The sequence below is a fragment of the Lemur catta genome, chromosome 10, assembly GCF_020740605.2.
Source record: "Lemur catta isolate mLemCat1 chromosome 10, mLemCat1.pri, whole genome shotgun sequence".
In the NCBI taxonomy this organism is placed as follows: Eukaryota; Metazoa; Chordata; class Mammalia; order Primates; family Lemuridae; genus Lemur; species Lemur catta.
Window position 1 is genome coordinate 2027333 of NC_059137.1, and position 23508 is coordinate 2050840.

The following is a 23508-nucleotide window of genomic DNA, read 5'->3' on the forward strand; positions in this document are numbered from 1 at the left end:
CTCCCCGTCCCCCCAGAGCCTGCCAATGTGACCCATTTGGGAAATAGGACTTTTGTAGGTGTGATCACCTTAAAATGAAGTTGTACTGAATTAGGGTGGCCCTGATCCAATGACTGGTGTCCTCAGGAGAAGAGGGGACTTTGGACACGGGGAGGAGGTTGTGGGAAGAGGGGCAGAGACTGGGGAGAGGCAGCCCCAGGCCAGGGAGCACCAAGGGTTGCCAGCGACCAGCCGGCGACTGCGGAGGCAGGAGGGACCTTCCCCGGGAGCCTTCAGAGGGCGGCAGCACCTGGATTTTGGACTTCCGGGCTCCGGGACTGAGAGAGCATAAATTTTTGTGGTTTGAAGACACGAATTATGTCCAGAAGATTAACACTAGCGGTAAAGGCATTTTAACGCAGGCAAAGGTAGTTTCTGAATATGACAAGCTTTGCACAAGGCTGTCAGGGCACTGACGGGGGGGGGGGGCCTGCCGGGCACCTGCCTGCACACACACCTGCCGGCGCGTGGCTGCAGCTCTGTCTCTTCAGGGAGACGACACAGTGAGGTGCCTTCACGTCTGTCCAGTTGCACAGTGGGAGCGCACGTCCCGGGTCTGCCTGGATGGATCCGCTTCAGGCTACGGACGGGGCTGGCGGACGACGCTCTCGTCCCCTGCTGGGGCAAAAGCTGCTCAAAGGTGACGGCACTAGAACTCGAACTAGCTCTGCTCCCGAACACAGAACGCCAACAGGGCCAACCCCATGACTGAGGCAGGACTTAAGCCTTTCCAGAAAACGTGCAGAAGAAACCATGGCACAAGGCGTCTTCGGGCTGCCGGAGCGTCCAGCTCTCTGAGCCCAAGCCCACTGCCCGGCCTTCCCAGAGGACAACACAACCAGAGGGGACTGGTTCGGGTTACAAACGTCCCAAGCTGGCTTCAAACTCAGAAACTGAACACCGCTGGAGCCCCTGGGTGCAGCCACGCCTGAAGGTGTTGTTATGCTGCCAGAGGCTCACTGGTTACAAGGAGACTGGATGTTCATCTTCCCGTTTTGCCCCACAGCAGCCCCGCTGGAGGCTAAGCAAGACCACTGGGAAACTGAGGCTGAGAGGGACGGACAGCATTCAAGGCTGCACGAGGAGTTGAGGGCGGAGCCAGGAGAGCCCAGGCTTCCAGGTCTCCTTCCTCAGACCCCTGGCTGGGCGAGCAGGCCCCCCGCCCCGGCTGTCTGGTGCAGGAATAACAACAGGCTTCCTGAGCTCTGTGGTCTGCGGTGAAGCCCCTGCAGCCGGCGACCCCAGGGCTGGGACAGACCCTCGACCCAAAGCCTGTCTGCCCCTTCCTCCCGTAGCCACGGTGGCAGTGCCAGGGGCTGCACCACTGGCAGCCTCTAGCCTGGAGCCCCTTCCCACCCAGGCCCAGCAGCGGGCACCCTCCCTCCGGCCCCGGACCCCTCAGCCAGCCGGCGCCCGCTCTGTCAGTGCGAGCCGGCTGGGCGGTCTGGCCGGGCAGCGGGCCGAGGGGAGGGCGTTGGCCCCGCTGGGAAGTGGCCGACCTGATGTTCTCCCACGTGCTGAGCCGTGCCTGCCGCCTCGTCCTGGGGACTGCAGGTGTTTCCGCACTTGTGCGCTCAGGGGACCTCAGAGCCTGGCGGTGGGATCAGAGGCACCCAGGGGCCCCATGGCCAGGCCACAGGTTCTGTTTACTCTTCAGCGAAAGTTCCTGTCTACCTTGGCTGGAGCCAGGCTTTGGCATGTCCCCCTAGGTCCCCGGGACTCTGTGCCAGGCCCTGTGCTGAGCCTGGGAGCTGACCACGAACCAACCAGACCAGGGGCTGACGCGTGCCAGGCCTGGTCTTGTTTCTGTGTTCTGTCACCAAGTTGGAGGAGGGCCCGGTGTCCAGCCCGGGGGCCGTGGAGCTGGGTTCGCACCTGCCTCTGTGGTGCTTCACTGTTGCCTCAGGCGGGTCCATCTCTCCTGCCTCGACCTTCTCGTCTGTCCAATGGGGCTGGGCTGGAACGCCCAGGGGCAGAGGGGCAGTGGCGGAGGAGATGGCTGAGACCCTGCCCTGACACTGGTGCCCACAGCATGAGCCCAGCAGGCGAGACCCCTGCCCAGAGGGGTCAAAGGGCCACCCACTCACCCGATGGAGCCTGGACTGTGCCCTCCCCCCGGCCAGCCCCACCACGGCCAAAGCCCAGGGCGTCAGAGCCCCGGACAGCTCCCGGGGAGGGCCCAGGGTACCACATCAGCTAGGACGTGGGGGTGGGAGGGACTGGGCTGAAGGGCAGGACTGGGAGGCGGGGATGGTACTTCTGTCCTGGTGTGGACAGTGGCCAGCAGTGACCAAGTGTCAGCTGGGCTCCACCGTGCAAAGAGAAGCAGTCTTAGGTCACAGTAGACAGGCCGAGGAGGGGAATGTCATCAGGGAGCAGGTGTCTGGGGGCCTGAGGGCAGGCAGGGCGGCAGCTGCCAGCCTCACCCAGGAGGGCACCCTGCAGTCACGCCGGCACCAGGGTCCACAGCCAGCTGTCCGCAGGGGGTCTTGGGACCCGGCTCCCCGACCTCCTCCCTCACCCCAGGACGTCTACGCTGCCTCCAAGAGCATCTCCTTTTCTCTGTGCTGTGGGAAGTCTTTTCCTAGGACGCCGGGCCCAGCCGGGAAGGCCAGACCTCCGGGACGGGAAACGGGCCACCGGGGGCTGCCCCCACCTCCCCGACAGGAGAAGGCCAGTCTGCACTCGCCAGCTTTGTAACGCGGGCAGTCACCTCTCCTTTCTGGGCCTTACTTTTCTCCTCTGAAAAATGACGATACTTCTTCCTACTGTGCGCACCCTCTGGGCCAAGGATTGAAAAAGATAACATGGGGTGAACATTCCAGGTAAATATAATAATAAAGAGATTGCACTGTTCTCACCAGTCTGTCTGCACTGCCCAGGACCACAGACCACCAAGCTGGAAGCTGGGCTGGACACATGGTAATTCACAAAGCAAGACAGCACTTTACAGTTTGTTTGTGGCATTTTGTGGAACCCCTCCCTGCAGCACCCTGACCCTGAGACGCTGAGAAAACCCTCTTCAACCCCCTCCCCCAGCCCGGGCTTGTCCTGGAGTTTGGAGGGATGGGATGTCACCAGCCTGCCCCCAAACCAACAGCTTGGAAACTGTTTATCAGGATGGAGGTGGGTTGCTTAGGGCCCCCAGGCTGCAAGACACCTGATTCGGATTCCAACTTGAAGAGCATTCACAGGCAGCTCCCAGGGCCTTGGGCAGGTAGAGGGCTGGCGGGAGGGGGCCCCTCGTTTGCTGCGGTGGGGTCTGGGGACAGCTTCCTGAAAGAGGGATGGCTGGAGAAGCAGGGACGCAGGCAGCTGCCGGGGCAGGATCAGACCTGGCTGCGGGGTGAGGAGGCCCCCCCAGCCCAGCTGCCCCCCAAGCCCAGGACCTGCTGGGGGGTGCAGCCAAAAATAGAATGGAACAGCTGGCCCAGCCAGACCAGGTCAGGGCCGGCCCCTGGGGTTCAGTAAACAGGAAAGTCCCTGGGGGGCTGGAGCTGCTACAAGAAAGGAAAGGGCTGGGTCAAAGGGCTTCATAAAATGTTTAAAATCAGCAGGAAATGGTGACTTCTTAATGTCTGCGTCCACCGGCCTTGCTGAGCCAGCTCTCAGGCCGGTGATGCTGCCACCGGGCCTGTGTGTGAATTTCAAGGGAGCCCACGGCGTGGCTGCAGATGGGAGACCGCTTGGCACCGCCGATGAAGCCCAGCCCCTTGGCCGGTTCCGGAGGCCCTCTGTGGCCTGGACCCTTGGGGTGGGCCCCATCCGTGGAGAGGGGCCTGCCACTCCTGCCCCGCAGGCCCCCCAGCGCGGCCTCCCTCCCTGCAAGGCCCCCCCAGCATGTGCCATGACCCGGGCAGACCTGCCCAGCCTACCCGGCTGGAGCTGTGCATGGACACTGAGGCCAGGTGTGGATGGGCTGGCCCCGGGTCGCCCTGGGGTCAGTGCCAGGTCTCTGCCCCCGACAAGAGCCTCTTCGTCTGTGGAACCCTGTGACGAAGCGCCAGGGGCCTTCTGAGTCCTCCCCCCACATGCAGATCTGGCCTTGTGCATCTCATAGCGGGACAGTTCTCGAAACCAGGTGAGCCACGCACCATAGGCCTCGCGCACCACAGTCCCGGTGGCTCCGGAGCGTGTGCGGACGCCGCAGGCCAGTCTTCACTCTCCCCACAGTGGCGCGACAGCGCGGTCCCTTCTCTGCCCAGACGTCCCGGATTTATTCTGACAACTGGTGTGGCGAGAGGCATAAAACATTCACACTTTTGACCTGGCGACTCTTCTGGGAGTTCATCCCGAGGAACACTGTGAAGCCCAGAAAACCTGCAGCGCCACTCCTCCGGCCGCGTCACTTGCACCCGGGAGAACCTGGAGCCGCTCGCCTGTCCGACTGAGTATGTGCCGAGGCTGACAGCGAGGCCTGCAGAGTGCAGCCACTGGGAAGTGCCTACTAAGTGACGGGGCCGGGGGAGAGGGGGACATGGCGGCTCGAGCGGTCCCAGCCGGCCAAGCCAGCCGGAGCTGCGAAGGCAAGATGTGCGGAGGGAGAGGGAGCACCCCTGGCGCCCACCCGCCGGGCCCGTGGGGGACAGTGGTTTGGGTCTCTGCCACCTTCTGCTGGGGCTCCGTCCCCGCGGTCCTCTACGGTGGAGCCCACCTCACAGAGCCGACAGGATTCACCCCAACTCAGAGGCCCTCCCCTGGGGGCCACAGAGGTTGGGGCTCCGGGGTCCTTCTCCCGGTCGCTGAGTGGGCTGGGATGAGTGGGTGTCAGGGGAGGGGCCGTTCCCACTGCACCGACAGGCAGAGAAGCCCCTGGGTCCTGCCCGGCCGCCCCGGCTTGGTTTCTTGGCCCCAGGCTGCTGGGATGCATGGAGTGGGACTGGCTGGGGTCTCAGCCCCAAAGAGAAGAGTCAGGAAACCCCTGGGAGTCCGAAGGGCCCCTCCCAGCACGTCCCCCAAACCTCCACCCCTCACAGGTCTGTCTGAGCTACTGAGGGGCTGTCCCCCAGCACTGGTCAGCCCAGCACAGCCTTGCCAAGCCCTACCTTGCCCCTCCCCAGCCCCCCCGCAGCCAGCCTGGAGCCTGCAAGGCCTTCAGGCCAGGCCGGGATGAAGGTGGGATGGGCCAGTGGCCAGGAGTCTGAGGGAGGGGAGCAAGCCCCCCAACACCATGTGCAGAGCTGGGTGGGGAGCGTGGGGGACAGGCACCCGAGCCCCTGAGGGCCAGTGGGCCCAAGGGTGCACAGGGCTGGGGCGGGGATGGGGGGCCCCTCTGGCTGAGATGCCTGGACCCCGGCCGGGAAGTGCCAGGTCGGGGCAGCAGCTGCCGCTGAGTCTGCCGGGGGAAGGCCGCCCTCGGCACCCGTGGCCCAGCCTGGCGTGGCCAGCACCGGGCTCTGCTCCTCCTGGGTGGAGTGGGCCACAGGCCTTCCTGCCCCAGGAGGCCGGGGTGGTCCTGGGGGCCGGCTGGCCCTGCGCTGTGGGCCTGGGTGAGGTCAGGGGCTCTGTGGAGTGTGGCCCCCTTCACCCCCGCAGGCACCAGGCCCTGGACTGAGGGCTTCACTGTGATTTTTTTCTAACGAATTATCACAACTCTATGAGGCAGGTCCATGTTAAAGTTTGGGAAACTGAGTCACGTGGTCAGGAAAACAGCAGCTGGGTCCAGGCCACCCCAGGAGGTTCCGAGAACACCCTGGAGTCCCGGGCACAACTTTGAGCTTCCAGGAGATGCCCTGGGGAGAGGGTCTGACCAGAGCCTGAAGCCCCCCTGGCCACGCAGGGTGGAGAGCAGGCAGCCCTTGCCGGCTCCACGGGCCGGACTCCCCTCCCGGCCTCTCCCTGTCCGGAGGCGCCGGGGACACCAGGCAGGGCACTGCTGTTCCTGGAGGTGCCGCCCAAAGCCCTCTTTCTAGAAAACTGCTCCCATCCGCAGCAGCTGGAGCCGATCCAGGCCGGGGGCCTCCCAGGCCGCCCTCCCTCTGGGGGCTGGGTGCAAATCCCTCTGTTCCTTCTGCGGAAGACCTGACTTCAGGGACAATCGGTCGCGAGGGGCAGACGGCAGCTGGGAAGGGCCCGCCGGGCTGCACAGACCACGGGGGTGTGGAGGCCCCGGTGCCACAGACGTTTTTCTCACCATTAATCGTCTCGGGGCTCACACGAGATATAAATAGCTCCGAGGCCAAGCGAGGCGCTTACTCTCTCCTCTCCCTGCCCGTGTGCCGGGCGGGCCGGGCCGGGCAGGCTGAACCGGGCAAGCTCCGCCAGGCTGCTTGGGGAGTCTAGGGGGCACCCTCCGGGCAAGCCCTGCTCAGCGACCTCAGGCAGGTCCGCGTAGCCCCCAGGGCCTCAGCCTTCCACCCGCATTTGGGGCAGCACTTCCTCCCTTCTGGGTGCGGCAGGGGGCACAGCGTGGGCCCAGACCCCGGCCCAGGCCTCCAGCTGCCCCTCTGGCTTCCTCTCCCCCAAGGTCCTGGCCTGTCCCCTCCCTTGTCCTCCTGAGCAGCCCCATGACCCCCTGAGGTCACCCATAGCCCTCCCTTCTCCTGCCATCACGCCCATGTGGGTCCCCACCTGCTGCACCCTCCCCTGACGTTTCCTAGCCCCTTGTCCTCCTGTGCCCCAGGAGGCAGGTACTGAGGGCAGCGTGACAGCTTCAGGGACAGTGTCCACTCTGGTCCTGGCTGTCACCCCTGAGAACGACATTTGTAGTCTCATTTGTGGGTGCTCTGGGATCGCTGGGGGTTGAAGGCTGTGGCTTCAGGCCTGGGTGCGTCATTTGACCTGGGGCCGGTGCAGCGCCCCCCGGGTACCCTCCTCTTCCCAGCGTGGCCAGCTCAGTCCCTGGGGTCCCCTCCATCGCGGCCCCTCCCTCCTGTCTGTGAGGTCTGTTGGGGAATCTGAAGGTCCCCGGAGAGGGCGGGAGCCAGGTCGTGGGACCCGCAGGGACTTCTGAGCCGCTGGCAGTCACCTGATGCTGGCCCCTGAGCCTGCAGCCCCAGCCCTGACAGTGCCTGAGGAAAGTCTGCGTGACGGACTCCACACGGCTTCCCGCGTGGCCCTCGGCCTGTCGTCCAGAGGCCTCTCCCTTCTCACGTCCTTTGTGGATTTCCTTCCTTCTCTCCCCCTGTCCCCTGTCACCTTCCCATCTCTCCCATGCCTCTTCCCACCGTGGGCCAAAAGCAGATACCTTTTTAGGGTGGGGTCTCCTGTCTCATTTTACTGCTGAGGCCACTAAGGCCAAGAAGGAGGCTGCAGGGTTGCTGCCAATTATGGCTGCCCAGGTGGATGGCACTCCCTGGAGTTGTGCAGTGCACAACCTACACCTCTGTGCTTGGCAGATCTCAATCCTGGTGCTTAAACCTGGCCAATCTCATCCTCCTACCCACCCCCCTTCTCCCTCTTTGCCCTGGCAGGTATGAGTGACAGGAAGACCCAGAAGCCTTGGCAAGGCTGTGCTGGGCTGACCAGTGCTGGGGGACAGCCCCTCAGTAGCTCAGGCAGCATTCCTGGGATGCTTCTGCCCCATTCAGCAACCAAGGCACTTGCTATGCAAACACTCAGGGCCTCACACAATGGTCCCCCCTCACCCCCATTGTCCTTCCCTTTGGGGAGGGACAGAGTGTGGGGAAAACAGGGGCTCTCTTTCTGCAGGGCAGGGCAGGAATGCAGGAGCGGGTGAATGGCCGTGCAAATGAGCCACTGATGAATGCTCCAGCCCAGAAACTGTGTCCCGTGGGAGGGGCAGTCCCACCTCCTGTCCCTCCCCAGCTCAGACCCTGGGAACTGCCTTGGGTGGAGGGGCTGGCTATCAGCCTGCCTTGGCCTTGCCCACTCCCTTCCCCCTAACTGAGGCCCTAGCCTGGTAGGTGCCCCCCACCCCTGTGGGTCTGGCCCCCCACAGCAGGGCCCTTGTCACAAAGGATTGTCATCACCCACCTGCAACTTGTCTTTTGTGTCCCCTCTGCCAAGGTCTGAGTTTGAGAGGACAGGGCCAACCTTGGTCAGGGCTGAACTCTGTTTGCCCGCCACAACAGTGTTTGATGAATGAATAAGCAACCTCATCCTTCCCCACCTGTTCTCATACCCCTGGAGCCCTGACCCAGACCTGGAACAGGTGGCCTGGCTTCAGCAGGACCCTGGCCCCTCACTCACTCCCCCCCCCCAGTGTCCCTACCCACCCTGTCCTAGAGGTTGAATTTGTATTCAACAAGAGCCCAAAGGGTCTACTGTGAAAAGCTTCCCATAGACCCCGTCCTGGGCTCCCCGAATCCCTCCCAAAGGCAAAGGAGGTGCCAGTGCCCTGTGGGGCCCTTCCCAGGTGAGGTTTTGCAGGCAGGTGTGTGGAGCTCTGTCCCTCCACCCGCTCTGCGCTGACAGCTGTCCTCGCTTACGATGTGAACTTAGAAACGGCCCCTTACCAAGACCCACCTCCTCCCTGCTGCCTCTTTCCTTCGCTGTCCAATACTCTGCCCTGTCGTCCGTGCAGCGCACTGGCGGCATTTGGGTTTTCCTGACGAGCTCAGGAACTGCGCTCCAGGACGTCACGCCCAACACGCCCAGGGCACAAGGCCCCCCTAGAGTGGGGTCAGAGAGTGTGCGTGTGCAGCTCTGAGAGTTTTGCCCGTTGCCTTGCGTGTGAGCTGCAGCCATTTACAGCCACGCGCGCACGGGACTCTCGGCGCCTTTCAGTCGCGTTGCGCCCAGAGAGTGAGCGGAGCGTCTGTGCACGTGTCCCTGAGCCTCTTGTTTGTCCTTCGCGTGAAGTCCCTGTTCACATCTTTGCTTTCCAGTCTCCTCCCCTATTGGATTATTAACCTTTTAAAAATTGACTTGTTAGAGCTCTTTGCACGGGAGAGAATTTAGCCCTCTGTGTGACATATTTCACAAATGTTTTCCCCACTTTACTGAACGGCAGACCTTGACTTAGGGTGGTTTTACTATGCAGAAATTTTATTTTATGCAGTTGAATTTGTAAAAAAAAAATTTTGTACAGTGGATTTTTGTATTTCGTGTCATGCTTAGGAAGGTCTCACCTCAGGCTCATAAAGAAATTTCTTCTGCTCTTTTCTAGCCTCGGTGGCTTCACGTTTCACGCTGAAATCTCTGGTCCCTCTGGGGTTTATTGTGCTGTGAGACATCGACTCCCTTTTGTGTTTTCCACCTGGCCACCTGGCTTTCCCTGCGTGGCTGGGTTCTTGAGTGCCCTGGCTTTCCTCACTCGTTCCCGCTTCCGTCCTTGCCACGTGCTGAATTCTGTGCATTTGAACCCGCTTCTGGCCTCTAAGCTGAGTCGTTGATCTACGTACCGGCTCTTGCGCCAGTGCCGCTGCTTTCATTACTGTAGCTGCATGACGTGCTTTAATGTCTGCTCGGGCTAGTCCGCTCTGCTCATTCCAGCAGAGACTGCAGGAGCCCCCCCCAACATCCACGACCTTCCCCCTCTCCCTTTGGAACCTAATTTCATCTGAGGCAGCAGAGCACTAGGAACTTGCGTTCAGCCCCCACCACAGGGCGACGTGGTCACGGGACCGGGTTCTGGCTAGTGAGAGGGCAGTGGGTGTGTTGGTGTTGGGCTTCCAGGGACTTCTATGTAAAGGAGGGCATGAGAGCTTCTCCTTCCTCCAGCTGCCCGGAATGCAGAGGTGGCGGCTGGAACCCCAGCAGCTATCATGGACCACTGCACAAAGCAGGAATGGAAACCGCACAACAGGAGGGTAGGGCAGAGACATGGAAGGACCCTTAATCCTGAACACCGTGGAGTTACCACAGCCTGGGCCGCCTGCCTCACCCAGGGCTTGGGGTTAATCAAAGCCCCTGAGCAGGGCCCGCGGGGGCCCCAAACCGCACACCGGCACTGAATAAGCCTGTTCAGACGGTGCCTGCGCTGTGTCCTGTCCCCAGCTGGGCTGAGCCGCCAAGTCTGCCTGTGGCCGGAGTAGCCCCCAGCGGAGGCTGGGCCTGGCAGGGCGGGGCGGGCGTCTGCCCAGCTGGCCCTCAGCCAGGCAGGGAAACGGCAGCCCCAGCCTCGCCCCCGCCCGGCTCCAGCCCCCAGGTCGGCCATCCAGGAGGGGTGAGCCCGCTGCAAGGCAGGTGCCCTGCCCCTCCCCTGGCTCAGCGTCCCAGCGATGCCCCAAGCCCCCTTCCGGAACCCCTGCAGCACGGGCTGGCCTATGTCCACCTCAGTCGTTCATTCATTCAGCAGTTTTTTCCGAGCCCCCAGCGGTACCCCAGACCCAGAGATAAGGGAGCGGAGGAGGCAGGGCGGGGGGAGGAAGGGTCTTTGCAGGGGAAGAGCCACTGGCCCCTTGGCACCGGTGCCCTCAGGCACGAGGCACCCGGCAGCTCCTGGGGAGGGTTTCTGCCTGCGCTGGGCATGGGGCAGGCCTGGCGTGGGCTCACTGGCCCTGCTGCCACCCTCTGCCCTGGGGTTCCTGACAGGTGCCACCCACCGCAGAAGCCTGAGGTGGGGCCTGGGACAGCAGGACAGGGCACACCGTGTCTCTCGGGACTTTGAGCTCCCCAGGACACAGGTGGTCCCCACAGGCCACACCTTCCTGGCCTTGCCCTCGAGGTGCCAAGTCAGGGGCTTGTGTGTGGAGACCACCGGGCTGGGCCAGGATGAGCATCCCCTGCCCCATCGGGCACCTGTCACCGGGGCAGGGGCAGCCTTGCCACCCTCCTGGCTCTGCCCATGGAAGCCCAGCTGTGCCCACCTGTGTATGCCCATGCCTGCCTGTACACACCTCTGTCTGGCTCTGCCCACCTGTGCCTGTCTGTGCCCACCTGTACACACCTGTGCCCACCTGTACCCAGCACACCTGTGCCCACCTCTACATACCTGTGCCTACCTGTGCCGACTGCACCCACCTGTGTGTGTCTGTGCACACCTGTGCCCTCCCGGGGCCTTATCTGATGGGCCTGCTGCGTCCCTCGGGAGCCCTGCAGACCCCGCCAGAGGGAGGCAGCGCCAGCTCTCAGCCCTCCCCGCCCCTCCCGGCTGGCCGGCCGGCTCCTGGCTGGTCTGTGGTGTCCCGTCTCACCACGGCCTGCGATAAGGGCCCAGCTCAAAGCTGCTTTGTTCAGCCAACAAAAGGACGTTTCTGCCGTGGCCTGGGAGCCGGACCGCAGGCTGGCCCACGCCGGGGAGGCCTTGGCGCAGCACCGGCACCAGCTCGAGAAACCCTAGCCCGGCCCCGGCTGGGCCTCAGGGGTTGGGGACACACCTGCCACAGGCTTCCCAGGCCCTCGGGCCCACAGAAGGCATCTCCTTTCTATGTCCCGGCCTGGCCCTGCGTGCGGCCGCTGCTGCCCACCGCTCAGCCGCTGGCCGGAGGCCAGAGCCTCCCACGTGCGGGGCACGGGGCGGCCACCGGTGTGCCGAGGACCGAGCACAGCTGGGCGCCGCACGCGGGCTGGGGGATGGGGCCTCTGCTCAGCGGCCCCTCCCCGGGAATCTGCCCCGAGGCCCCTGGGGACTGGACGTGGCGCCTGGAGAGGGCTGGCACACACAGACGGATCACGCTGCACTCGGGGTCCCTGGAGCCCCCCACATCCACGTCCACCCGGAGTCTCAGAATGGGATGTAATTAAGGTCAGGACCTGGAGACGAGGTCACCCGAGACCAGGGCGGGCCCTAAACCCAACGACAAGCGTCCTAACGTGAGAGGAGGCAGCCAGCAAACCGAGGCGAAGAGGACGCCAAGGTTGGCATGCCCGGGACCGCCGGCTCCGGCAGCTGGCAGAGCGGGGGGCCTGGGACCTGCCCACACCGGACCCCGGACTTCAGCCTGCAGAACTGGGGGAGAAGGAATCTCTGTTGCTTTGAGCCACCCAGTCAGTGGTGCCCGGTGACGGTGGCCCCAGGACACTTGTAGAGGGCTCATCAGGTTTGTCAAGGGGATGTGACCAAAACAGGGCAAAGGACACAGGCCACCCTCAGGATGCCCACAGGCAGGGCTGGGAGCCATCTTGGCGTCCCCAGGACCTCATCCCAGGCCAGCCAGGGGTCCCAGCTGGAGCCCCTGCACCGGGGTGGGCCGGTCCCCTTCTCCACGGGCCTGCGGCGCCCAGCACACAGCAGGGCCCAGGAACCGCTGCTGTCCTCACAGTCACTTGCATACTGACCCAGCTGCCACCAGGGAGGTGGTGGCCTCTAGGGGTGGCCTTGGCAGCTGGGGGAGCCCAGGCTTGGCCCCACCTGTCCCCCACCGCTTGGGGTCCGGGTCCCCCCCACCAGCTTCCTCTCTGCTTCCCCAAGGCTCTGTCACAATGAGCGAGTCCCTGGCCGGCCCTGCAGCGGCCTGCCCCAGGCTGGCGGGAGCCGGCCTTCCTTCCACCTCACCCGCAGCTTCCCACGCCTGGCCCGCCTGCGGCCGGGTCACGGCTTGAGCAGCCAGGGAGCACGGCCCCCCCCACCCCGTGCTCACAGCCCCATTCCCAAGAGGGAAAACTGAGGCAGGCCCAGAGAGGGCAAGCAATCTGCTTAAGGTCACACAGCTAGCCAGGGGCAGAGCCTGGACACGGGGCGCCTGACTCACACCCTGTCACTCCGTTTGCCCCGTTACTGCTGGCTGCCTCCGGCACTGTCCTCCCCGGGCCAGCAACACCGGTTGCCCCCACCAGAGCGGTTAAGTGTCTGGGCTGACCCCTGCGGGAGGTCGGGCAGGGGCAGGGAAGGCATTTCTCGGGGGGCGAGAGGGAGGAGTGGGGATCGGAGAGCTGGGCGGGAGCCTTCTCCCCGGTTCCTCGAGCTCTTCCACCCAAGCTTAGATTGGTTCATTCATTCATTCATTCCACACATGTCTGTTGGGCACCCCTGGGAGTCAGGCACTGTGGGGGCTACAGCAGGGCCCTCTGGGGACACCTGGAGAGACACGCGCTGGGAGGGCGAAGCCAGCCACATGGCGCCTACCCCTGGGGTGGGTAGGGGACACCCGAGGTTCCAGCCAAGGCGGGAGGATGGACCAGGTTACGTGAGCCACCAGAGGGGTCGGCGTGGTGCCCCGGGCAAGTAAACCTGGGACCCTTGGTCACAGGCCACAGCAGGTCTTTGGGAAGGTGGCCAGAGGGTGGGGAGTGGGCCGGGTCGGAGTTGGGCTTTCGAAACACCACCACGGCTGCGGGGAGCAGCTGTGCTTGGCCCTGCAGGGTCAGGGACCCCAGAGGCCACAGCAGGGAGAGGGAGGCCCGGCCTCACACCCACACCCCCCACAGGACCCGAGGTGGAGGGGTGCTCTAGGGGCCGGGCAGGAAACACACAGCAAATGTTTGTCCTGCAGCACAGTGGGCCGGGCAGAAGCCTGGACCCTGGCCCATTCTCAGGACTCCCACCCAAGCCAGGGGACCACCCTGGGGGACGAAGCCTCGTCCCGACGTTGGGAGGCCTGGCAAGTCCCCGGGTCCCAGTGTGGCTGGGGGGCCATCCTGGCCCTCCCTGCACTGAGGCTAAGCCGCCTGGAGCTCCGGGCAGGTGCCTGGTGTGCTCAGACAGGAAGCGTGTCCCTCCATGTCCCTGGGGCCAGTGGCTGCTCAGGGCCTGGGGATGGCTGCTGTGGCCGCGGGCTTGAGGGGCCCCAGCCTGTGTTACACAACCTCACAGTCGCTTTTTGGGTGAGCTTGACTCCTTGCCTAGGGACTGTGCTGATTCTCCTCTGAGTCCTCACCTGGGCATGGGGCCTGGCGCAGAGTGGGCCGGGGGAAGGCTCGGGGGGCAGGCGGGTGTGCAGAGGGGCTGGGGTGTCGCCCTGTCACACAAAGGAAGCAGTGTGGTGTTCCTGGGAAGGAGAATAGCACTCAGGTGTGCACATGTGTGACAGTGCATGTGTATGCACAGGTCCCTGTTCATGCGTGTGTCCCTGCATGTGAGTGGGTGTGTGTGCACGTGCACATATGTACACGTGGGTGCTTGTTCACACGTGTGGGTCGCCACACGCAGCTGTGCTTGTCTGCATAGGCGTGTGCACCCATGTGCGTATAAGCCGATGTGTGAGCCTTGCGTGACCTTAAACATGTATGTTGCATTTGTGTACCTGTGTGAGTTCACACACGTGTGTGACTGTGTGTGCACCATGTGAGTGTGCCCACATGCGTGGACAAGCATACACGTGCGCATGTACATATCCGCAGGAGATTGCATGCGTGCGTGTTTGAGTGTGTGTGCAGGGCAGGAGGTGGGGCTGTCACTGGGGTCTGTGGCCGAAGCCAGCCTCCTGGAGGACGTGGCACTCTAGCAGGGTCGTGGTGCCCGCAGAAGCCGGCACTCCCTGAGCCCTCCAGGGTGGCCAGTGGCTCCCGCGGGGCCTGTGACCCTCCTCTGCATGGCCCTGCGGGGCTGAGCCAGGCTCAGGGAGGCCGAGGCATGGCCTGAGGTCGCAGCACTGGGCAGCGCTGGGCAGAGGCCAGGCTGGGACCCAAAAGGAGGCCTGTGCTCCCCCTCCAGGTGAGGCCTCCAGCCTCAGTCTCCCCATCTGAGCAGTGGTGAGGGCGGGGCGGACACGGGCTCACAGGCTGGGTCTGCCTGCTCTCCTCTGGGCTCCCCCGCAGCCACTTCCTCCCGCCCCCCACGGGCGACAGTCCCAACATCTGGTCGGCATTTCCAGCAGGCTGGGGGCAGGGCCCAGACAGGACCCGGAGAGTGTGGGAGTCTCCTGCTGCCGCCAGGGCTGTGAGAACCGGCGGGCGCTGGCGGGCGGGGGGTGGGGGGGTCTGGCCTGCGGACATCACAGTGCTCAGTGTGGCCCCGCTAGTGGGGGTAGACGTGGGGGATGACCAGAGAGGGTGGCAGTGGAGTCGAAGTCACACAGGAGGAAACGGGGTGATCCTGAGGGTGCCTCCTGGGCCATGGGGGGCTCCAGGAGATCGGATGTGGGGGTGCTGCTCCCCGCCCGTCCTGGCCAAGAGTCCAAGCTCAGCGTGGTGGGGGTGGCCTCAGCCCGCTGGCCCCGGCTCCTGGCTGTGCTGGTGCCTCTGTTTCTCCGTGATGAGGCTGGAGGGACGCGGGCTCCTGCCCTGGGCCAGGCTGCTGCCGGCAGGTGGTGCAAAGGTAGGGTGGGGCAGGGTGACAGCGGGTCTGCGTCCTGAGTCCCAGTCGGCCTGGCGGGAAGCGGGTGCTGGGGCGCCGGCTTGGGGGCCGCAGCTCCGGGGGCGTGAGGCCGGATTGTCCGAGCTGCAGGGAGCCTCCCCCGCCCTTCCGGGTGAGGTAATGGGAAAAACTTGCCGTAGAGCCCCCAGCCGAAGGTCCCAAAGCCCTGCAGTTTATGGCAGTTTGCGGGGGTCCCTCCCGCCGCGGGGGGGCGGGCTCCTGGTCAGGTGTGCAGCCCAGGTGCCCAGGCCCCGCTTCCCGGCTGTGGGACCCTGGGAGGCTGTTTCCTGGTTCTCAGACTTCACCTGCCAGGGCTATTTACCGCGGAGGCTTTGTGTTTGTTGTGTTTTTTGTTCCCTCCCCTCCCCCTCCGGAGTCAGCGTCAGGAAAGCATCCGGGGCCAGGAGCCACCGAGGAGCCCAGGCCGGAAAGGGGACAATTAAATCCAGGGCAGAAAGAGTTAACTCCAGCAGCCCCCCCCCCCCAGCCCCTTTCCCGCCCTCCACAATTCACCAGGAAATAAACAAGAAGCCATTTGTTTTCATTCACCCGCAGAAAATGCAAGGATTTCCTCTGGGGCTGGTCTGGACGCCCCCAAGGCCCCCTTGGGCCCCAGAAGGGCGCGGCAGGAAGAGGACCCAGGGGTGGGCAGGGGGCTCTCCCCCCTGCAGCCCCGTCTTGTCCCCTCGGATCTGCAGGTGGGCAGGGGCCCTCAGGGCTGCCAGGCACACAGGCTCTGAAAGCTGCTGGCCCCGGGTGGTGGGGGGCACTCAGAGCCCCTCAGAGTGGGATGAGTGTGGGGGCTTCGCTCACCCACCTGCCCACCCAGCTGCTCACACAGGCCAGCCAGGCACAGCCCCGCGCCCGGGGGGCTCGCTGCACGGAGGGGGACGGACACCCCAGCCCGTCGTCCTCCACGGAGGGCACTGATTGTCACGTCTGAGGCCTGAGGGGCAAGCGGAGGGGCTGAGCACTCCCGCACAGGCAGCAGCTTATGCAAAGGCCGGGTGGTGGGAAGGCTCCTGGCACCTCCAAGAAACAGAAAGAAGGGGCAAGGCTGGCGGGGGTAGCAGAGGCAGTGGGCACGGGGCCTCCCACAGGCCTTCCCGGGCGGCTGGGAGGCATTTTGGTCCTTAATCTGGTTACAGGGGGAAGTCCCAGCAGAGCTCTGAGCAGGGGTGCTGTGATGTACGATGACATAGGAGGCTCCGGCTGATGGGTGGAGGCGGGAGAGGGGCCGGCAGGACCGGGCTCTGGCCTGGCCATGCAGGTGCCTGGGGTGCCGGGGCAGGGCAGGTGTGGTGGGGCAGGGGCTGCTCATAGATCTGGCAGTCGGGGTGCAGGTTGTCTTCAAGACTGTGCCCAGCTGTGCACCCCTCCTGCTGCGGCGTTGGAAAGAGCCCCGGGAATGGGATGACCCGGCTCCTGCAGTGTCCCCTGCGCTCGGGCACTATGGAGGCCACAGAGGCCACAGGGACGTGGGACGGCGGTTCCTGGTTGGCGCCGTGGTTAGCCGACCTCTCCTCTGGCTGCGGGAGATGAGGGGCAATGGGCCTCCTTAAATGCCATCATACGGCCTCTGGCGTCACACTGTGGCCAGAATTGGTGGCTGGTAAGGCTGGGGGTGCCATTTTACCCACCAGGACCCGATGAGAGAGAAACAGAATTGCAGGGAGGCTCTGGGCTGGGGTCAGGGCCATGACCCAGCAGGAGGGGGCCCGAGGCCTGGCAGGGGCGCACCTGCGTGTGTTTGCGAAGAAGCTCTCCCAGAAGCACCTGCTCCCCCGCCTAAGTACAGCAGCCTCCTCTTGCCCGGACACCAGGCAGAGGCCATGTGCGGGCACGTGTGGGCACACGCCCCGGGTCTGCCTGCTGCCCTCCTGGGCCAGTGCCTAGGGCCGAGCATCGGCCAGCTGCCGGGGAGGTGGGGAACCTGCCACAGAGGGGCGGCGGGGCTGTGGCTGTGCTGGTCACAGCCAAGCGAGCTCACCTGGGGCCCCCAGGACGCTGGATCAAGGCGGGGCCGTGGACACTAAGAGGGTCCGTTGATGGGGCCTCTCTCGTCACTCAGGGCCGAGCCCTGCAGTGGCTTCTACCACAGCTGGTATAGGCCGCGGTGGCCAAGGGGCAGCGTCATGGAGAAAGGTCGGAGGTGAGAGGGCTGGCAGGGACCAGCGACCCCTCTGTCCATCTCTGCTCCCCCAGAGGGCCTGGAGGACGCCCCTCAACGAAGTGGTCAGCAAGGCTGATGTCAGCGGCCGTGGCAGAAAGCTCCGGCACCGAGTTCCGCACCTCGGCTGGTTCTCAGCCCCAGAGCCTGGGAGGAAGCCGGGAGGAAGGACCCTGCGGTGCCAAAGCCAACGCACGGCAGCAGGTCCCCGCTGCGTGCCGGGGGGCCGGCGGCTACTCGCCGGAGGAACTGGGCACTGGGAAGGTCTGTCTGTCCAATCTGGTGGGCGCTGGCACCGGGGACCACAGTGGCCCACGGCCCGGCCCCTGGGGAGGCGGGGAGGATGGAGATGGGCAATAACGGGGCCCCCAGGCCAGTCCCATCTCCTGGTGGGTGCCGGGGCATGGACCACCCTGTGTTCCCTCTCCTCGGCCTGAGCGCACGGCTGCGGCTGCGGGACTCAGCCGCTAAAACCCTCCCTGTGTCAGTCCCTGGAGCGGAAGCTGAAGGGCAGGAAAACCAAGCTGAGGCTGCCGAAGCCACGACCCCCCGCCCACGATGGTAAGTCTGAAGCAAATTCCCCTGAGGTGCCGCAGGTTCGTGCCACGCTCAGCTTGACGCATACAAGTGGCGGCCCTCCCGTTCCTTTGGTTCCGCAGACAGACCGCAGCGGGTGGACCGCGGTGAACTTAGCGAGGTGGGGCGCTGGCCACAGCCCCTCTGCCAAAGGGGGTGTCTTTACTGGACGGACCAATACAGCCACTAGCACCTGGCACGTGGCGCCGCCGTGGCACGGCTGGATGAGACACTGATGCTGTGCAGCTGGGCGTGAAGGAGCAGCAGCGTCCGCGTGCACGCGGGCAGGACGGCGGTGCACACGCATGACCCGCCCTGCGCCACGGTGGCTTTCCTGCTGGCTCTGCAGGTCTGGCCCGTCTCGGAGGTGGCCGTGTCGAGGCCACCACGTTCCTTGGGGGGGGGACAGGAAGCACAGGTACCTTCCGGTGTTCTGACTTGTGTGCCGGAGAGCAGCGGATAACCCTACAGAGGCTCAGGGCTCTACGTCAGGGACATTTTTAGGGCATCAGTGGCCTGACATGTGATGACAGAGACTAATGACACCCTCAAAGATTTGAAGGGGACACTTCTACGTAAACAGCAAGTTGTCGCACCTCACGCCTCCTACCGCTGAGGAAGCAGCGCAGCACTTGGTTGCCCTGGGCTTCTAGAAGCACCTGGGTCCTGGAGCCAGTTCGCGATGCTGCTGGCAGGGACCCCCCCCCCCCATCGAGAAGCAGCTCCCGGCATGCTGGGCCTGGAGAGACCGAGCCCGCCGTGGGTCAAATAGGGTTCCCCCAAATTCACGTCCCCTGAAAACTTAGGACGTGGGCTACTTGGTGACAGGAGTGTTGGCAATACACCTGGTGAAACGTCTGCAGACGAGCTCACCCTGTATTTGGGGGGGCCGCAAATCCCATGACCCGTGCCCTTCTGAGAGGAGGAGAGGGCCGGGCGCTGTGGCTCACACCTGTCATCCCAGCACCCTGGGAGGCCGAGACGGGAGGATCCCTTGTGGCGAGGAGTTGGAGGCTGCGGGGAGCTGTGGCTATACCGCTGCACTCCAGCCTGGGGATAGAGCGAGACCCCGTCTCAAAACAAAAACAACAAAAACAAGTAGAAAGGACACAGAGACACAAAAGAGAAGAGGCCACGTGAAGACAGAGGCAGAGGCTAGGGCGATGGAGCCACAAGCCACGGGATGCCAGCAGCCCCCAGGAGCTGGCAGAGGCAGGAAGGACCCTCCCCTGGAGCCTCCAGAGGGAGCGTGGCCCTGTGACACCTGGATTTCTGACTCGTGGCCTCCAAAATTGTGAGAGAATAAATTTCTGTTGCTTCAAGTCCCTCCCAGTCTGTGGTCCTTTGTCAAGGCAGCCCCAGGACACACATAGGGCGTCTGACCACGTCTGACCATGGGCCACAGAGTGGCTCTGACAGAGCTGCCATCCCGGCCACTGAGTCATGAGTTCAGGCACTGATGCCGCCCAGGTGGCCCTCTGCCAGTGACCAACCAGAGCCAGCCCCAGGGCTCGCGTCACCTGCCTCCGTTTCCTCATCTGCAGTGAGAGGCCTCGGGACGAAGGGTGTGGGCAGGCATGGGAGGGCACACCCGGCATCTTGCGTCAGCGCTCAGCAATGCGGGCGGGCGGGGCTTCACCTGCATCCCTGAGTTCGTGTGGGACCGCGCCCCGGGCCGGCGTGGGCGGGGAGGGGATGAGCGCAGCGCTGGCGGCCTGCCTGTCCCACCCCCCACACACACACACGTGCCGGGAGCTGCTCTCACCAGAACCTGCCCACAGGCCTGCCCTGGAGAGCCCCACATCCTCGGAGCCTCGGCTGCCCCTCCAGGAAGCCCCTGCCCATTGGGCCTCTGTCCCGCACAGCCTGCCTTTGGTCTCCTCTCTTCCAGCTCCCTCACTTGTCCCTCCCACCGGACTGCGAGCGCCATGCAGGCAGGGGCCAGACTGTCCTGCTGGTCTCTGCACTTGGTGACTGGCACACAGTGGGCAGCTGGCAGCCTCCAGTGAAGGTTTGTTGAATGAATAGCAGACCTTGAGTGTTGAATGAAGGCCCCATCTACGTTGGGATCCCCCCGGGAGAAATGCAGTTTCCAAGCGTGGTTGCACAGAGAAGCTTCGAGGAGCAGGGGTGAGAAAGGAAAAACAATAGACGAATTGGCAACACCGGATCGAACACCTGGGCATCCACAGACACTAGCAGCAGAGCAAAAAGGCGGCCGCGGAACGGGGGGAATATTTGCAAATCACACATCTGCTGAGGAGTTAATGTCCAGAGTCTGTAAAGAACTCTTACAGCTCAGCAACAAAAAAGCTAAACAACCCAATTAAAAACCGACAAACAACTTGAGTAGACATTTTCCAGTGATGTACGAATGGCCAACAGGCACATGAAAAAATGCCCAACATCCTTAGTCATTAGGGGAGTGAAAATCGAACGAGACACCACTTCACAGCCATTGTCATTTCAGAAAACCCAGAAAGTAAGTGTGGAGACACATGGAGAAAGCGGAACCCTCGTGCAGCGCCGCGGAAACCAGTGTGGCGGCTCCGTGAGGAGTGGAACATGGACAGGCCGTGCGGTCCTGCAGCCCCGCCCCGGCATCTGCCCCAGAGAACTGAAAACGGACTCGAACGGATATTTCTCAGGATTTAAACACAATCTCTCTGCTGACGGGCACTGAGCTTACCCCCAGCTCAAGTGGGGCAGAGGACGTGGCCGTGGACACGCTGGCAAGAGGGCTGAGGCCCCTGCTGGGAATGTCCCCGGGAGACACCCCCAGTGGCAGGACTGTGGAGCATCGTCACGTGACGTGGCTTTTGTGCACAGCCCTGCAGAACCTGCTGGGTTGAGAGCGGGATCGGCCCGAGTTCCACCTGGCACCCCACGTTCACGGCAGCGCCATCCACAGCAGCCGAGAGCAGCCGTGTGTCCGCGGACGGGTGATGGGTAGGTGAATGAGATACAGACGTGCCGTGGAAAATTCCAACACGTGGATGAACCCTGAGGACATTATGTTCAGTGACGTGAGTCAGACACAGCAGGACAAATGCCATGTGACTCCACTTACGTGGGGTCCCCAGAGTCGCCAAATTCACAGAGACAGAAGGTGGAATGGTGGGTGCCGGGGCTGGGGGAGCGGAACGGGAGCCATGTTTCATGGGGACAGTGTGGCAGTTTGGGAAAATGAAGTTCTGGAGACGGAGGGTGGTGACGGCTGCAGAACAGTGTGGACGTGCTTCATGCCACTGAACTGTGCGCTGGGAAACAAACGGGGAAGAGCGTACATTTTATTGTGTGTGTTTTATCACAATTTTTATAAAAAGAAGCTCGGGGGGCATTCCAGAGGCACCTCGGGGAAGGGGGGTCCGCGCAAGGATGGCTGGGAGGCTCAGCCACCTGCATCCCCCGGAGATAACTCACCCCTCCGCGGGGTCCTCCCTGTGGGACAAGCAGAGATGACTCAGCCCCCAGTGCCATCCTTCACGGGAGCAAGGTGTGAGCGGGGGGCCAGGGCGCCCCAGGGCGAGGGTGAGTCAGGAGCCCCCCACCCAGGGGCCCTCGGCGGTTGTGCACCCTGAGCCCTGGCATGGCCCTGCCAAGGTGTGGGAGGATCACAAGGTGACGCCGTGACGCCGAAGACAGTGCTCCGCCTGGTTCCATGGTCTCACTGATGCAACCTCTAATTAGGCCCCAAAGAGGCTGGCAGGAGAGGCGTCTCGGATACGGCCAAGTGGGTCGAGGTTCAGAGGTTCCCCCCACGGGAAGCTGGGAAGGAGTATCGGCTGCAAAGTCAAACTTACTGTGTGTGCCCACCAGTGGGAATGGCAGGGCTCCTCTCCGACCCTCAGTCCCCTCATCCACACATGGAGTAATACTAGCACCCACCCAGGAAGTTGTTCTGTGAAATCATAGTCACAAAGTTCCTGGCATGTTTGGTAAACTATGGAACAAAGCCTTCGATGAGATCCAGGCCCGGTGGGGTGGTGCGTGCCAGTAGTCTACTCGGGAGGCTGAGGCAGGAGGATCGCTTGAGCCAGGAGTTGGAGGCTGTAGTGAGCTGCGATCACGTCACTGTACTCCAGCCTGGGCGACAGAGCAAGACTCTGTCTAAAAAATAAAAAATAAAATAACGCATGTTGCAGAAGCACGTGTGTCGTGGTTGCATGGTCTGAAGTGCTCATGCTACAGCGTTAGATGAGAAAAGCCATTTGCGAAGAGGAATTAAGTGGCAATCTGTGTGCTTGCCTGTCACTGTCGGGGTTCTGAAGGCCCTGCCGGCCCCGAGCAGTGCGGGATCGCTTGTGGGGTGAAAGAAGGAATGAAGGAATGGGTGAAGGCTGCTCCGATTCTGCGAAGCAAAATCATCTATTATAGGTATATACAGAAAGCACTAGAAAGATAGCCCAGAAGCCAACAGGCTGAAGGTGCTGGTGACTTTTTATCCGTGTGTGCATGTGTGTGCATGTGCATCTGTGTGCACTTATCCTCTGTGTGTGTGCGCCCGCTTGTTTCCCGTTTCCTCAGTGCTGTGGTGAAGGCGTGGGACTGCTGCCATTACCGAAGAGGTCACGGCTGATGAATGTTTAATGGCCCTTGTCAAGGAGGGTGTGGAGTGCAGGATTCACACGCTCCACTCCCGGCCCGGTGCAAGGCGGCATGGCAATGGGGGAAATTCTGAACCCGGGACGGCGGGGCCTCCCTCCGTCCTGCCCGCGCCCGCACGGCGTTTGCAAGAGCTCGAGGGAGAAGAAAGGCGCTCGGGCCGCGGCGCGCTGGCCCCGCGCAACAAAAGTGATTCTGTGCCGGGGAAGAGGAGGCTGTGAGAAACCCCGCGTTGCAGGGCTCTGCATTCGGAGGGAAAAGGCCGGGCCTGGCCGGTCGCACAGAGGGGCCCGCACAAAAGCCCCTTTGTTCCCCCCGGCACCCAACAATGGCACAGAAAGAAATTATCTTTTCAGCAAAAGATTAAGCAGGCGTCCAAGCCCAGGCTGGCGCGTTTCCATGCGGCTGAGGGGGACCCTCTCTGGGCCCCGCCCAGCCCCGGCCCCCTCCTGCCCCAGGTCCCAGTAGGCCTCCGGAGGCGGCGGCCGTGTTGCCAGGGAGCTGGCGGTGCAGCTGGGGCAGAGGAGGGGACACCTGAGCGGCACAGCCCTGCTGGGTGTGGGGACACGGGGGGCTCAGCACAGTTGTGGGCAGCCCTGCTGGGTGGGACGCTGTTGCCCCAAGTTACAGATGAGGAAACTGAGGCAGACTGGCAGCTGCCCAGGCCCTCAGAGCTGGCTCTCCCTGGCATCTCTGGGTGGGCCAGCCCTCCCTGCCTTGGAAAAGGGACGATATCAGATGGAGGGGGCTTGGGCCCCCAGGCGGCATCAGTCATTCGTCCCGGGGGGCGGGGAGTCAGCCTGAGACGCAGGCCTGTGCCCCTCACCTGCCCGCCTGGCGCCTGGAACCTGGTTTCAGTCCTCACTGTGCCCAAGGCCAGGGCCGGGGGAGGCTCCTCCCAGGGTCAGCAAGCCCCACCCTGCCCCTCATGGCTCCTGAGGAGAGGGGTCCGGCTGTGCCCTGCTGCGTGGGGCAGGGTCTGCGGGCCCTAGGAAGAGTCGACGCAGGCCTGGGCCACCCTCAGCCGGAAGCCGCATCT

General features: G+C 63.5%; 1 protein-coding gene across 2 annotated transcripts; it reads left to right on the forward strand.

The window, feature by feature from the left end:
- The first annotated feature begins 15675 nt into the window (after positions 1-15675).
- Positions 15676-18868, forward strand: LOC123645875. Of its 2 annotated transcripts, XM_045562388.1 has the most exons (4): positions 15676-15816; positions 17324-17552; positions 17777-17849; positions 17948-18868. In XM_045562388.1, exons 1-4 carry the CDS (start codon positions 15677-15679, stop codon positions 18052-18054), a joined length of 549 nt encoding a protein of 182 aa, XP_045418344.1. In that variant the 5' UTR covers position 15676; the 3' UTR covers positions 18055-18868. The 2 variants fall into 2 exon arrangements, with proteins under 2 accessions (XP_045418344.1, XP_045418343.1); XM_045562387.1 differs by having other exon boundaries at positions 17777-18868.
- The last annotated feature ends 4640 nt before the right edge of the window (positions 18869-23508 follow it).